This window comes from Macrobrachium rosenbergii, chromosome 9, assembly GCF_040412425.1.
Source record: "Macrobrachium rosenbergii isolate ZJJX-2024 chromosome 9, ASM4041242v1, whole genome shotgun sequence".
Classification (NCBI taxonomy): domain Eukaryota; kingdom Metazoa; phylum Arthropoda; class Malacostraca; order Decapoda; family Palaemonidae; genus Macrobrachium; species Macrobrachium rosenbergii.
Genome location: NC_089749.1, coordinates 22967592 through 22981299, shown reverse-complemented (window position 1 = coordinate 22981299; position 13708 = coordinate 22967592). Strand labels below are relative to the sequence as shown.

General features: G+C 36.5%; 2 protein-coding genes across 2 annotated transcripts in view; both read right to left on the bottom strand.

Moving 5' to 3' along the window:
* LOC136841599 (E3 ubiquitin-protein ligase ZNF598) overlaps positions 1 to 4209 on the bottom strand; it is a 31561-nt gene extending 27352 nt beyond the window's left edge. The window contains exon 1 of the mRNA XM_067108671.1: positions 3423 to 4209. Within this exon, the coding sequence (XP_066964772.1) occupies positions 3423 to 3650 (228 nt within the window). The 5' untranslated portion in view covers positions 3651 to 4209. The remainder of the gene's footprint in view (positions 1 to 3422) is intronic.
* Positions 4210 to 7206: 2997 nt separating this feature from the next.
* The window catches only part of LOC136841911 (multidrug resistance-associated protein 1-like), a 49478-nt gene continuing 42976 nt past the window's right edge, over positions 7207 to 13708 (bottom strand). The window contains 4 exon segments of the mRNA XM_067109332.1: positions 7207 to 7334; positions 8452 to 8646; positions 10091 to 10257; positions 12224 to 12382. Coding sequence (XP_066965433.1) covers positions 7223 to 7334; positions 8452 to 8646; positions 10091 to 10257; positions 12224 to 12382 — 633 coding nt within the window. The 3' untranslated portion in view covers positions 7207 to 7222.

The following is a 13708-nucleotide window of genomic DNA, read 5'->3' as shown; positions in this document are numbered from 1 at the left end:
CTGTCAACATAGTTAGTTCCCTTTACTAATAAAATACCTCACAGTCATCAATGTCATAGATTTTCACACAATTATTTTACCTAGGTATACAAACCACGGCCTTTTAATTAAAAGTACCCTTCAGCACGTGCTGAAGGACTCTCCTACATAAAAGGTAATGGTTTACAATAACAGTACTTTAAAAATTTGTGACTGGTTCCTACCAGAACATAAACCATCGTCTTTCATGTAGAAGACTTACTCCTTTGGGGGAGGCCATTCTTGACTGACTGGCAGGTTAAATCTCAACCCAGAAATGTCTCCCTTGTGCAGGGCTGTGAGTAACTACAGTCCTTACACACACAGTATGCATAGCATTATTTTCACTAGCAGTTGGACTGTTCAGGGGTGGCAGAGGCGTAATATTTGTATATTTTCCTATTTCAATATTTCTTATCTGTTAATATTATAAAATCACACCCACAATGTTTATGATCTTCCAAGGAATTACACTTGTGTCATAACCCATACTGAAATATCTTCATCCTGAATGGAAGATCACTGTAAAATCTGTATATTTTGTAATTTCAATATTTCTTATCTATGCATATTATAAAATCAAATTTACCCACCAAACAGAACCAAATGTTGGAACAAATATTCCACACACTACATTACATTCTAGTATCATTATCTTGAAAAGTTATTTTCATCTTATTTCTTACAAAGAACAAGCTACAATCATGAAAATTTCCAGTTCTACCATACTCTACTACAGTCCTATTAAGGAGAATATCCAGACAGTAAGAACATGCCAACACCCACTTGATAATTAACTGGGTGGACTTAACACCTAGGATACTAAGCACAATATTGGATCTTAGGTTATCTGCCGTAAGACCTAGGCTATGGCTACAGTGCAGTGCTGCCAAGTCTAGTGATTAATCTGAAATCTACAGATTTTTTAGCAATTCTGAGATTTTAGGATTTTTCCTTTAAAATAAGTGAAATCTACAGAGTTTTAGCAGTCTCATCTCTAATTCCTCTAGTGACCTGCAATTTTGTAAAATATAAAAAAAAAAACAACGGTTGAAAACTGTGGCAATTCAAAGTAGTTTGCTTTTAGGTTTACAACACTCCAGAGTTAAACAAATATTTTAGGAGGGCAACTGACATCCCAGGAGGCATAGCAGGCAATCTGACTAATCATGATCGTGCTGTAAGGATTAAAATAATATACATTGTTGATACAATTTTACACAATTTCTTAGTTAGAACGGATAACAAACCTGTAATATTCCTGTATTATAGCGTGCTGCACCATGTAGTATGGTGCAGTTATAAAAGTGCAAGTCCATAAAAATCCTAGAGCCTAAAAAGTCTGTGAAAATATAAGCATACTGTCATGACAGACTGCACCATTATTAATCTATTACTTTGGAATATTGCTAGAAGACATAAACATAAATGCAATTTCATGCCTTCAAGACCAAAGATCACAGATCACTATTATTACTTCAAGTGTTTATCTTTTTCCTGACAAACAGAGAACTGAAAGTTTGGCGAATATTATAATGAAAGAGACCACAGACTCACTGGTGCTACTTTGGCTTGTTATCTATGCACCAACTCCAAGGTGCTAGTACTAAACATGGAGGAAGCTCAATGGGACGCCGTGTTTAGTACTAGTCTCTCAAAGTATTATATACACCCATTTCTATATTGCTAGTACTAAACATGGTGTCCTATTGAGATTCCACCAAGTTTAGCACTAGCAACTAGGAGGTGATGCGTAGATAAGCCAAAGTAGCACCTACTAATTTTTTCCTTACTAATCCTTCATATATCTCTGGTCTAGGCTTTGCCTAACTGTAATTTATAATGATTTCGTAGAAACATTTGTACTCTTGAATATTCTAGTTACAAATTGGATGTTTTGTAGTGAAAATGATAACTAAGATATGAAATAAATTATTTGCAAATTTAAAGTACATAGCCTAAAAAATTGTTGCAAAAGTAATCATTTGAAACCTCAATCAAATGCTGCAGTAGAAACAATTTTTTTTTTTTAAATCAAATGAAAACTAAGAAAAAGGTTATCATCTGAAACACTTGCAGGTTTGCTTTATACAAAACAAAAGACAAGAAATAAATCATGTTTCGTTTTTACTGTAACAAACAATTTACAACAAGGAGCAAGGCAGTCTAGAAGCTGAAGTTATGACAGCCAAGATATGTATGAATTATAATGTCTTGTGGGAAATCTTTACTTAAGCTGGAGATGATTATGTGACACCCTCTTAAACTTTCCTAGTCTGTAGTCACGAGAAATAACATGTGACCTGTTTTGTTTTGTATGGTTCCTTGGGAAATACCTTGTATTATTTCGGGTGTGTTCAAATTATAAAACTATTGGTATTGATTGGATGTCCTTTAATTTGTCCATACTAAGCATGAATCCTAGTGTTTAGGAAGGAACTGGAGATCCTGCAGATTTTTTAAAACCTGTTATTTCATATCTACAGATTTTTTTTAAGGGAAATGTTCAGATTTTTTTAGACAAAATGATCTGGCAATGCAGCCACAGTGTTCAATGAAATTGCCCAGTCCTACCTTATTACTTGATGAAAACATATACACCCCCTTTAGAGTTTTAGGCCTAAACTACCCATTTCCTGACTTGGAATCTGCTTTGGACATAGCCTAACCTCCTACACAAGTTCAAAGATGTAGGATAGGCCTAAAGCAGGCTATTCTCCATATGATTATTCAGTGAAGAGAATAGCCTATAAGCTATATCAAAACAAGAATGGTAAAATTGAAGACTACTACTGCCGCCTGGCTCCTGCCAGTTGGTAACCATAATATTAACTGCCCGCTTGGGTTTATGAAATTTACTGTCATTTGTTCATGTCGTTACATTCATATCTATTGGGCTGGGTATTAGGCCTAAACATGATGACCACATTGCACATAAATTGATAGTTACTGAACTAGTCTTCAGTTTTACCCTAAAAAGAAAAAAATTACAGGATAAGTGTAAAAATTACTGTTCTCTGAATGATTACTGATTGAAAAGATGAGTTTATGGGCTGGTGTTAACTATACGGGAATAATAATAGCAGTGGTGAATTTAAGGAATGTTGCCTCAGCTAGACTAACAGTCCCACAACAATAGGCCTACGTCCGCATAAACTAGGCCTAACAGTAAGCTCAGGAAGGGCGAGGTCCACCTGTCAACCTGATTCTACCTGAAGGCACTACCGCCCCTAAGCTTAAGGACCAACTGATAACGATTACGTATGACAAGCCGTTACTAAGCTGACCTAAGTCCAACACAAGCCTGGCAACGGCTGCTCGAGGCATCACCGTACCCCCGCCCGCGGCCCCCCCCCAACCCCGGCAGGACGTCTCGCCCTGCGGCAGGACACCCACAAATATACCTTGGACATTTCTTTCCTGCATATGGGACACTCGGTCCTTCCGCACAGGACTCTCATCCTGGTCGAACACTCGTAGCACACAGGATGGTCGCACTCGCCGATGCTGTAGATCTCGACGGGCCTGAAGCACACGACGCAGACCTCCTCCTCGTCCTCGGGTTCGGGTCCTTCCATGACAATGCCTTCGGGCAGGGCCACCTCCTCGCTCTTCTTCGTCGGCGTCGACATCTTGCAGCCTGACACTGAACTGGGAAATATGCACCACGTCCTATGCACTTCGTTCGCTTTCGCCCTCTATAAGCGACTGAGTGTTGTTTTGTTGGCACCAACGAGCGCTGAATAACTCCGCGGTATAGATGTCGCTGCGGTGGCCGTCTCGCCGATGATGATGATGATGTTTGTAGTGCCGTTCCCCCTGGAAACTTCTTCTTCTTCTTCTTCTTCTTCTTCGAAGTTAATCATGTATTTATTACTAATGTTTCTGGTTTCCGAATGATATATTTGGTTGATTATAAGAATTTCGCCGTGTCTTTAATTATATACAATGCATACTTTTAACAAAATGTATCGATCTGGTATCAGTGATTTTTGATGTGGTGTACCTAGCCCTTTTTTGTCGAAATTAAAGCATTATCGTTCCGGTATTTTGCGTGTGTGTATGTGGGTGTGTGCTGCTCAGCGTCTACTTATCTTTTCCTTTATCTCATTTGAAATTAAACCATGATAAAGTGACTGATGACTAACAAACACCAAGCAAACAAACACATTATCAAAATCCAACCTACGTGTGGGGTGTATGTGAATTAATAATAGTGTCCTTTGACGATTAGTGTCTATTTCATACCTGATTCGTACGAGATTTTGTCGTTTATCTGTGATGCATTTCAAAGACTCACGTGATTCAGAATAAATGTTTCAATAATATCAGACATACAAAAGGATAATAAAACTATTGGAAATTAATAAACATTGTTTTATTGTAGTATCAGTTTTCTTTGAGCAAAAAATAAAGCCAGAAGGATTTTGAAGCTGTCAGCTAATGAAGTTACAATAAACGTATTCGCGTCGTTCCCCTTAAAAAAAATCCTTAAAATTAGTCTAGTTTTGTTTTTAATCTCTCTCTCTCTCTCTCTCTCTCTCTCTCTCTCTCTCTCTCTCTCTCTCTCTCTCTCTCTCTCTTATATCGAAAACTCAGGTCTGATCTGGTCTACTTGTCCTTGTAAAATGCAGCAGTTTCAGAATTTTGGAACATGACTTTGCAGCACCACACTCTTCTATCCCCTCCCTTATCTGACGCACATACATACACACATACACACCTTGGGCTACCCTTTATAATGAAAAGAAGGGTGCCATCATGTATATATACATATATATACATATACTATATATATATGTTATATAAATATACATATATATATATAGTATATATATATATATATATATATATATATATATATATATATATATATATAGGCTATATATATATGGTGGGCGCACTTTCTTCCGTATATATATATGTATCGGGAAGAAGGCATTGTGGTTACTAGAATTACACACACACACACACAATCATACACAAACAAACATGCACACACATATATATAATAAATATACATCTATAGATATATATAGCATATATATGTATATATATATATATATATATATATATATATATATATATATATATATATATATATAGGAGATAGCTCATGAGGTACTTCCCTTCAGTTTTTATATTCTGTGAAGAGAGTGCTGGCCCGATGCTCTTTCCCTCCACTATGGTTGCAACAGTCAACTAACTATCAGTTGCATAAATTTGCTGCTTAGATAACAAGTCACAACGAAATTTTGCAAAACTAACCACGGTATCGAACCTTGATCCTCGCCTTTTAAGTAAATATCACAACATATATATATATATATATATATATATATATATATATATATATATATATATATATATATATATATATATATATATATATATACATATGTACAAATAAATGTATTAACTCCAGTCAGCTGTAACAACCTCATTTATTCCTTTCATCAAAAGTTATCTAAATATATTTTTTTTAATATACTGAATCTCTTGTGTGAGGTGAATAAAGGATATGGTGATTCATAGAAGCCTACTAGGTCAGGTCGTATCACACGAAAACCTTTTGTTATTTTGAGTCTATTGGCAAAGTTTTACGCTAATCTGTGTATCGTTTCTCTCTCTACGAGGGCGACTGCAAGCCACTGATGGTGATTGTAATACAGTACCTTAACGAACACATGACTTCAGTTTTGCTTGTATTTAAAATACAAGTTGAGGCTAATCGCTGCCAAGTTTAGCGTAAAATGCTGACACTCAGAAAACTTGCTCGTGTGAACATCAACGGCTTGTCAGCAGTCATACTTTTTACTTTTTTTTATTTACTCTGTGGAAATCTGTGAAGCACTTTCCCAGGGTTCTTCAATAACATTCCTTCTTCTAGTGTTGTATAAAAAAGTCTTGAGCATTTTTCTTTTAAAAAATATAAAGCTAAATAACTGGAGGAGGTTAATTAAAAAAATATCGACAATTCACCTTTATTTCAAAATTATTTAAATTTATATAAAAGACGATAAATATACCATCAGTTTCATGTTATTTTGTTTTTATTACAAAAAACCCATGCAAGAAATCCGGAAAGAGTATGGGTACAATAACACGTACTACTACGAGACCAGAGACCTCTGAGCAGACTCAGTCAGCAGTAGTAGTGTGTACGCATATACGTACACACGCAGGCTGCTGCGTAGGCACAAACTACAAAGACGTGTTTCAAACTTTCAACACAAAGTCAAGGTACCGTACAGCACTCATACAATACTAACGCCGATTTCTTACAGTGCATGTACAACGTCACTGAGCTACACGTTACTGTCAGTTAATTTGTTACATTAAACTGATTTGTATCTGCCGTAATGGGTCGTACTGCGAACAAGAATCTGTGACCCATTGGGCATATGGACTTCACACTAGTGCCTTTCTGTTATCACTAATTAGAATTTGAACATTTTGAAAAGAAAATTAGGGTACATTGTGTAATAAATTCTTCACAGCCACCTTCAAACATGGGTCTTCAAACATGGATAGCCTATACTTACCAGTGAGTTAGAACACACACCACTGTATATATATATATATATATATATATATATATATATATATATATATATATATATATATATATATATATATATATATATATATATATAATTATATATAATGCATAGATGGGTGTGTGTGTGTGTATGTGTTCTAAGCGTTCACTGGTAAGCATATCCAAAAAGGTGTGACTGGGATTTCAAGAAGATGAAGAGGCCATTGAGGCTAAAAGTGATTCACATTCATCTTCGGCACGTTGGCCTACTGCTCTCCGTACCGGAATGCACAAAATAATTTACAAAACAAAAACAACATATAAATACTCCTTTAACAAAAGAACAATACATCGATACTCTAAAAAACTGATACTGTTTTATTTAAAAAAAAATTAGTGGAATGACAACGTACTGTCTGTGTCGGAGGAGAACTGAGGTGTTTCACTAGGCTCATTCACTTCTCACTCGCCAACTTCGGCCAGTGATTCCCGCCCGAGCCAGTCATGACAACTTTGGCATATGAAAACCTCGCGCTCAAAACACAGAAACTAACAACTACCTTGACAAATTACGATAGGATAAATCTTCACACAGTGAAGATGCAGTTAACCTACAAATCTAAAGTCATACAAAATTCGTACTGAACTGTACTGTACATTCTCTTAAACTAAACCTGCATCCTTGGCCATGCCGTAGAAGATGGTGCTGGGATCTTTCAAAAGAGAACCTGGGGTATCGAATTCTTTTATTTTTCCTTTGTCGAGGACGAGTACTCTGAGAAATGAGAGGAAAGTATTTGTTAATAATGGCCATCCACTTGGATACTACATAATTCTGAACACACAAAGCAATAAACATGACAAAATGCAATTTTAACCTCCCCACTAAATAAATTACTGACGAGAGAGAGAGAGAGAGAGAGAGAGAGAGAGAGAGAGAGAGAGAGAGAGAGAGAGAGAGAGAGAGAGAGAGTAAAATGAAATATAGTAGCTAACAAGGCAAGAGAGCAAAGTTTGTTGCCATTTTTGTGCAATATTAAGATGAACTGTAGTATGAGATCATCGTATTCTAGGGTAAGAAGCAGACTGACTGCCTTGAGTTTAATGAATAGAGCAATATTTTCTTTCAAATTTAGTGAAAATTTTCAATTTTTTTTTTCTTTTTTTTTTTTTGGATTGTAGGCCATGCGCCTATGGTGGCCGTTGCGATAGAAGATGCTCAGATGGATGAGTAGAGTGACGAGGAGAGAAAGGATAAGAATTGAAGAAATCAGGGGATCAGCAAAGGTCATTGTAGTATCAAAGCCCAGGACTTAAAACCGAGATGGTCTGGGCACCTGGTGAGAAGGGGAAATGATGTGCAACACGTTGCTGGAGAGATCATAGGAATGGTAGTGCTAGGGACACGTAGGAGAGCAGGGTCTATGAGAAGAGGGAAAGTTGCATTCGATAAGGAATGACAAAGTAACAGACGGTGGGAAGACACAAGACAGATACACCTGACAAAGGTTTATTATAAGCAGCGGCCAAGGCTAGAGATTAAGCTGAGAAGAAGAAGAAGGCAATTTTCAGCTATCCTTTATGGTGGGAGACTCCAGATGATGCTAGTCTTCCGATTCAAAGCTATTCTTTGAGGATGAGTTTGCTAGCCTTATGCCCTTCATCCTGGCTGCAAATTATCGTAGTCTACTAACTATCAGGTATCTAATTCACTACTTGGGTTTGTTAAGGAAACGAGTGTAAATCATAAATTTGAAGAAGCATCATCTTGAGCTGGAGTTGATGCTCAACAAAAAGCTCTCGTTAGAATAAGTCGGCCTTATGCCTGTACAAGCACTTTCCTGAAGTCAGCACAGTCTAAATTGAAAAACAGAAAGGTCCCAGCTACCTACCTTGTGGAATCCATGATGGTATTCAATCTATGAGCGATAGTAAGTACGGTACACTCGGCGAACTCCCTACGGATAGTCTCCTGAATGAGCGCGTCCGTTTCCAGATCGACGGCGGCTGTGGCTTCGTCCAGGATCAAAATGCGGGTTTTGCGAAGAAGAGCCCTGGCCAGGCACACGAGCTGTCTCTGGCCGACGCTGGAAAGACAGAGAAATGTTAAGTACAGGAGAAAGCTACTTGATAGTATATCGATTTTATTCAAAACACCTCTTTCCCCTTGGAGGGCTCAGCTTCAGAGTATTCTCCTGCGAATTCTATGGAAGTGACCATCACAGCCGGCTAGCCACCAAGGACATTACTCACTGCTCAGGTCAACAGAGGCGTTATATATTTCTTTAAGAGCTAAAGTCAATAGAGTAGGCAGCATATTACCCGTTTCCAGTCCAGGCCCAGAGAAAATCAACGAAAGAGGAGGAAGGAAACATTATGATATAAAGGAAGCAATAAGCCTGCCTCTTAAAAAAAGAAAAGTTATTTAATGTCACTAGGAAAAATGAGCAGGAAAAGGCAGCTTCACATTATAGGGAGTTAGTTAAAAAAGACTGCTACTTATTGTCTTCTTTAGCATCATCCCACTGACCCTTATGCTTAGGGAAATGTGGAGGATAATCTTAGTAAAACTTAGTAAACACTCAGCCAAAATATTCTTCCGTAATTTTCGAAGTATAATACTGATCATACTTAGTAAATATTCTGCTTAAATATTCTTCCGTAATTTTCGAAGTATAATATTGATCATACTTTGTAGTAATTTTCGAAGTATAATATTGATCATACTTGGTAAACATTCAGCCAAAATATTCTTCCGTAATTTTCGAAGTATAATATTGATCATACTTTGTAAACATTCAGCCAAAATATTCTTCCGTAATTTTCGAAGTATAATATTGATCATACTTTGTAAACATTCAGCCAAAATATTCTTTCGTAATTTTCGAAGTGTAACTTTGATCATACTTTGTAAATATTCAGCCTAAATATTCATCCGTAATTTTCGAAGCGTAATAGTGATCATACTTTGTAAATATTCAGCCTAAATATTCCTTTCGTAATTTTCGAAGTGTAATATTGATCATACTTTGTAAATATTCAGCCTAAATATTCTTCCGTAATTTTCGAAGTGCAATATTGATCATACTTTGTAAATATTCAGCCTAAATATTCTTCCATAACTTTCGAAGTATAATATTGATCATACATAGTAAATATTCAGCCAAAATATTCTTCGATAACTTTCGAAGTGTAATATTGATCATACTTAGTAAACATTCAGCCAAAATATTCTTTCGCAATTTTTGAGGGGCAATATCGATCACATTGAGTAAATACTCAGCTAAAATATTCTTTCGTAATTTTCGAAAGGTCATATTGATCATACTGAGTAAATACTCAGCTAAAATATTCTTCCGTAATTTTCGAAGTATAATGTCGATCATAGAGTAAATACTCAGCTAAAATATTCTTTCGTAGTTTTCGAAGGGCAACATTGATCATACTGAGTAAACATTCACCAAAACATTCTGTGGTTATAATCGGACATTTAAAAGGCAAAATGAGCTACGACCTGACGTCAGAACTTACCTGAGGTTGTCCCCTCCCTCAGCCACTTCGAACTGCAGTTGACTGGCCAATCCGGAGACGAACTCCTTCAGGTGTGAATGCTCAAGCGCCGACCACACCTGGTCGTCGCCGTAACTGTTGAACGGGTCCAGATTCATGCGCAGAGAACCGCTGAAGAGAACTCAGTCCTGTGAGGATTGAAAGGAAAGGAATTACATATTATTATTATTATTATTATTATTATTATTATTATTATTATTATTATTATTATTGGTGAAGAAATCCAGAGTGGTGTGAATGTAAATATATATTAGGAATATGTATTTATATTTGAATGAATTTTATCACATCACTGTGATTCATGTACAGTACAACCATTAAGCTACAAATGTCCTTTAATATCCAATTCGCCCTGCCTCGGAAACAATATATTTTCATATATGTTACCCGAAGGGAAATATTTTAGTTGATAAGTTCGTCGTCTCGTGGGCTCTAACCACGGAAGACAAGAACTCAGGACTACAGTGACTCCTTAAACCTTACTTGATGGCTGCGTGGTTTAAGGCGTCACTGTAGTCCTGAGTTCTTGTCTTCCGTGGTTCGAGCCCATGAGACGACATACTTATTATCAACTAAAAATTTCCCTTCGGGTAACATATATGAAAATATATTATTTCCGAGGCAAAGCAAACTGGATGTTAAAGGACATTTGTAGCTTAATGCTTATATTTACATTTTCGCCATTGTGGATTTCTTCACCGTTTTAGCGACTCATGCAATTATGAGATTTTTAAGAATTATTATTATTATTATTACTATTATTATTATTATTATTATTATTATTATTATTTGAAGGGAGTAGACCCTCTTTTCAGCATGTTCTGTTGAAGAGAGTGGCAGCATCAGTGGAACTGATTTCATACAAGATCTTTTCAATTCTTTATACTATTCTTTTCTTCAAGGCTGTTATCTACTAAGGTCTGGCATAAAATCAATTCCACTGATGCTGCCATTTTCTTAACAGAACATATTACTATCATTATTCTTAACAAGGCAAATTTCTTTCAAATGAACGCCATATTCTTTGGAAGCTTGAATTTCAAGTCAATGGCCACGATAGGCCTGTTTCGTATAACTAGAGTTCATCTTCTGAATAATAATAATAATAATAATAATAATAATAATAATAATAATAATAATAATAATAATAATTAATAATAATAATAATGTCCTAATTTTTTTATGAAAATTTGGCTATGAAGCCCAGCAATGGGGCGCTTCAGTGCCCAAGAATGATAAGAAGAGTTGGAGTCACTAGCGGATCCGGGGAGTGGGGGGACCTGGGCACGTGGACCCCCACGAAAAATAATGACAAAATAATAATGTTGAAGATTTAGATAATAATAGCATAAATGAGAAATATAAAAACGGAAAAAATAAAAAAATCTATTATATATATACCTATACATACATATGAATATATACATATACATATATACACATATATATGTATGTATGTATGTATGTATAATATGAAAATTGGTGGGCACCCCATGAAATTTTTCTGGATCCGCCAGTGGCTGGAGTGGTTGGACAGCAAGACTGAACGAAGGAAGAGGAGTGGATACAATGTAAAAGGCTAAATAGGTGCAGCTGGGGGACAAAGGGACGCTACAAACAGTCTGTAGTGCAGTGCACCTACAGTACACCACGTGAAGTGCACTAAAGGCACTATCCCAAATACTGTAGGAAATAAGTACATCAAAGAAAACATTTAACTGTTATACAGGACATGTTTTAAATGACAGAAGTTCCTCACTGGACGAGTGGGTACCGTTCTCGGCTAGTACTCTGCTGGCTCAGCGTTCGATTCTCCGACCGGCCAATGAAGAAATAGAGAAATTTATTTCTGGTGACAGAACTTCATTTCTCGCTATAATGTGGTTCGGATTCCACAATAAGCTGTCGGTCCCGTTGCTAGGTAACCAATTGGTTCTTAGCCACGTAAAATAAATCTAACGTTCGGGCCAGCCCTACGAGAGCTGTTAATCAGCTCAGTGGTCTGGTTAGACTAAGATTATACTTAACTTTAAATGACAGAATGATAATGACGTGTTAATCACAGTTTACTATTCAATATCTTTGAAGTCTTACCTGTGGAATGATCGTCAGTCCGCCTCGCAAATCGTGGAGGCCGATTTTGGCTATATCGACGCCGTCTATGGATATGGTGCCACCGGCCGGTTCGATGATACGGAACAGTGCCAGAGTGAGCGAGGACTTTCCGGCACCTGTACGGCCCACTATTCCTACCTGTGAGATTAGGGAAAGGATGCTTAGAGATTTTTATTGTTTGCAATTTATTCTTTATCATTTTTGCTCATGGTGTGCATGTACACACATACATTATCTATCCATCTATCTAGCTATCATCTATATATATTCATTTCTTTCTTCATTTGGATCTAGGTTTTGCGGTGACAAGCGTTTCCAAAATGCGAAGAAATCGAGAAGTCAAGAGGGCATTGTGATTATTAAAATTGCGCACGTATCTGGTAAAAAGCGACCAGCATATTATATATATATATATTATATATATATATATATATATATATATATATATATATATATATATATATATATATATGAGATTATATATTATATATACATATATATATATATATATATATATATATATATATATATATATATATATATATATATATATATATAAGAATCCAAGATGGGTGCAATTGGCATCCTCCATGATGTGTTACAATTAATGTCTTTAACGACCAAAATTCGCAGCCCCCAGCCTCAGTAGTTTTATTTCACCACAGATAGCATCGCCAGCTCTGAAAGCAAAGGAATTTATAAGACTTCACAACAACAATCAGTTTTTCGTCACTTTGCTCAAGCATTATCTACAGAGAGAGAGAGAGAGAGAGAGAGAGAGAGAGAGAGAGAGAGAGAGAGAGAGAGAGAGAGAGCGAGTTCCCACGCATTATATCTTATGGAAATGGATTATTGTTTTGAGAGAGAGAGAGAGAGAGAGAGAGAGAGAGAGTTCCTACGCATTATATCTTATGAAAATGGATTATTGTTTTGAAAGAGAGAGAGAGAGAGAGAGAGAGAGAGAGAGAGAGAGAGAGTTCCTACGCATTATATCTTATGAAAATGGATTATTGTTTTGAGAGAGAGAGAGAGAGAGAGAGAGAGAGAGAGAGAGAGAAAAGGGGGCTCTCACCCAACCAAACTTAACATGGAATTCTGGAAAGCTTCCTTCAATATGACAGAAAAGCTCAGAGATGGACATACCGCATCCAAATTTCAAACCCTATCCCGACCCAAAACACACCCCGACTTCCGCCATCACTCCCCCCCTATGAAAAGCATCAAATTTAACCCACTTTTCTTTGGCTACCCTTTTCGAAATTTCACTGAAGTCCATCCCTATATTATGTGAGATCTTGTTGGCAGACTTGGATGAAAGATAACTTGAGGTAACCTTTGCCTTGCGTTGTTTCAGCATTTACCCCAAAGCCAGTATCATTTTCTTTGACAGATACAATTGTCCGTGATTTTTCCTTTATTAGCAATGCCAGGTCAAACGTCTGAGCCTTTCTTTTTATGTAGGAG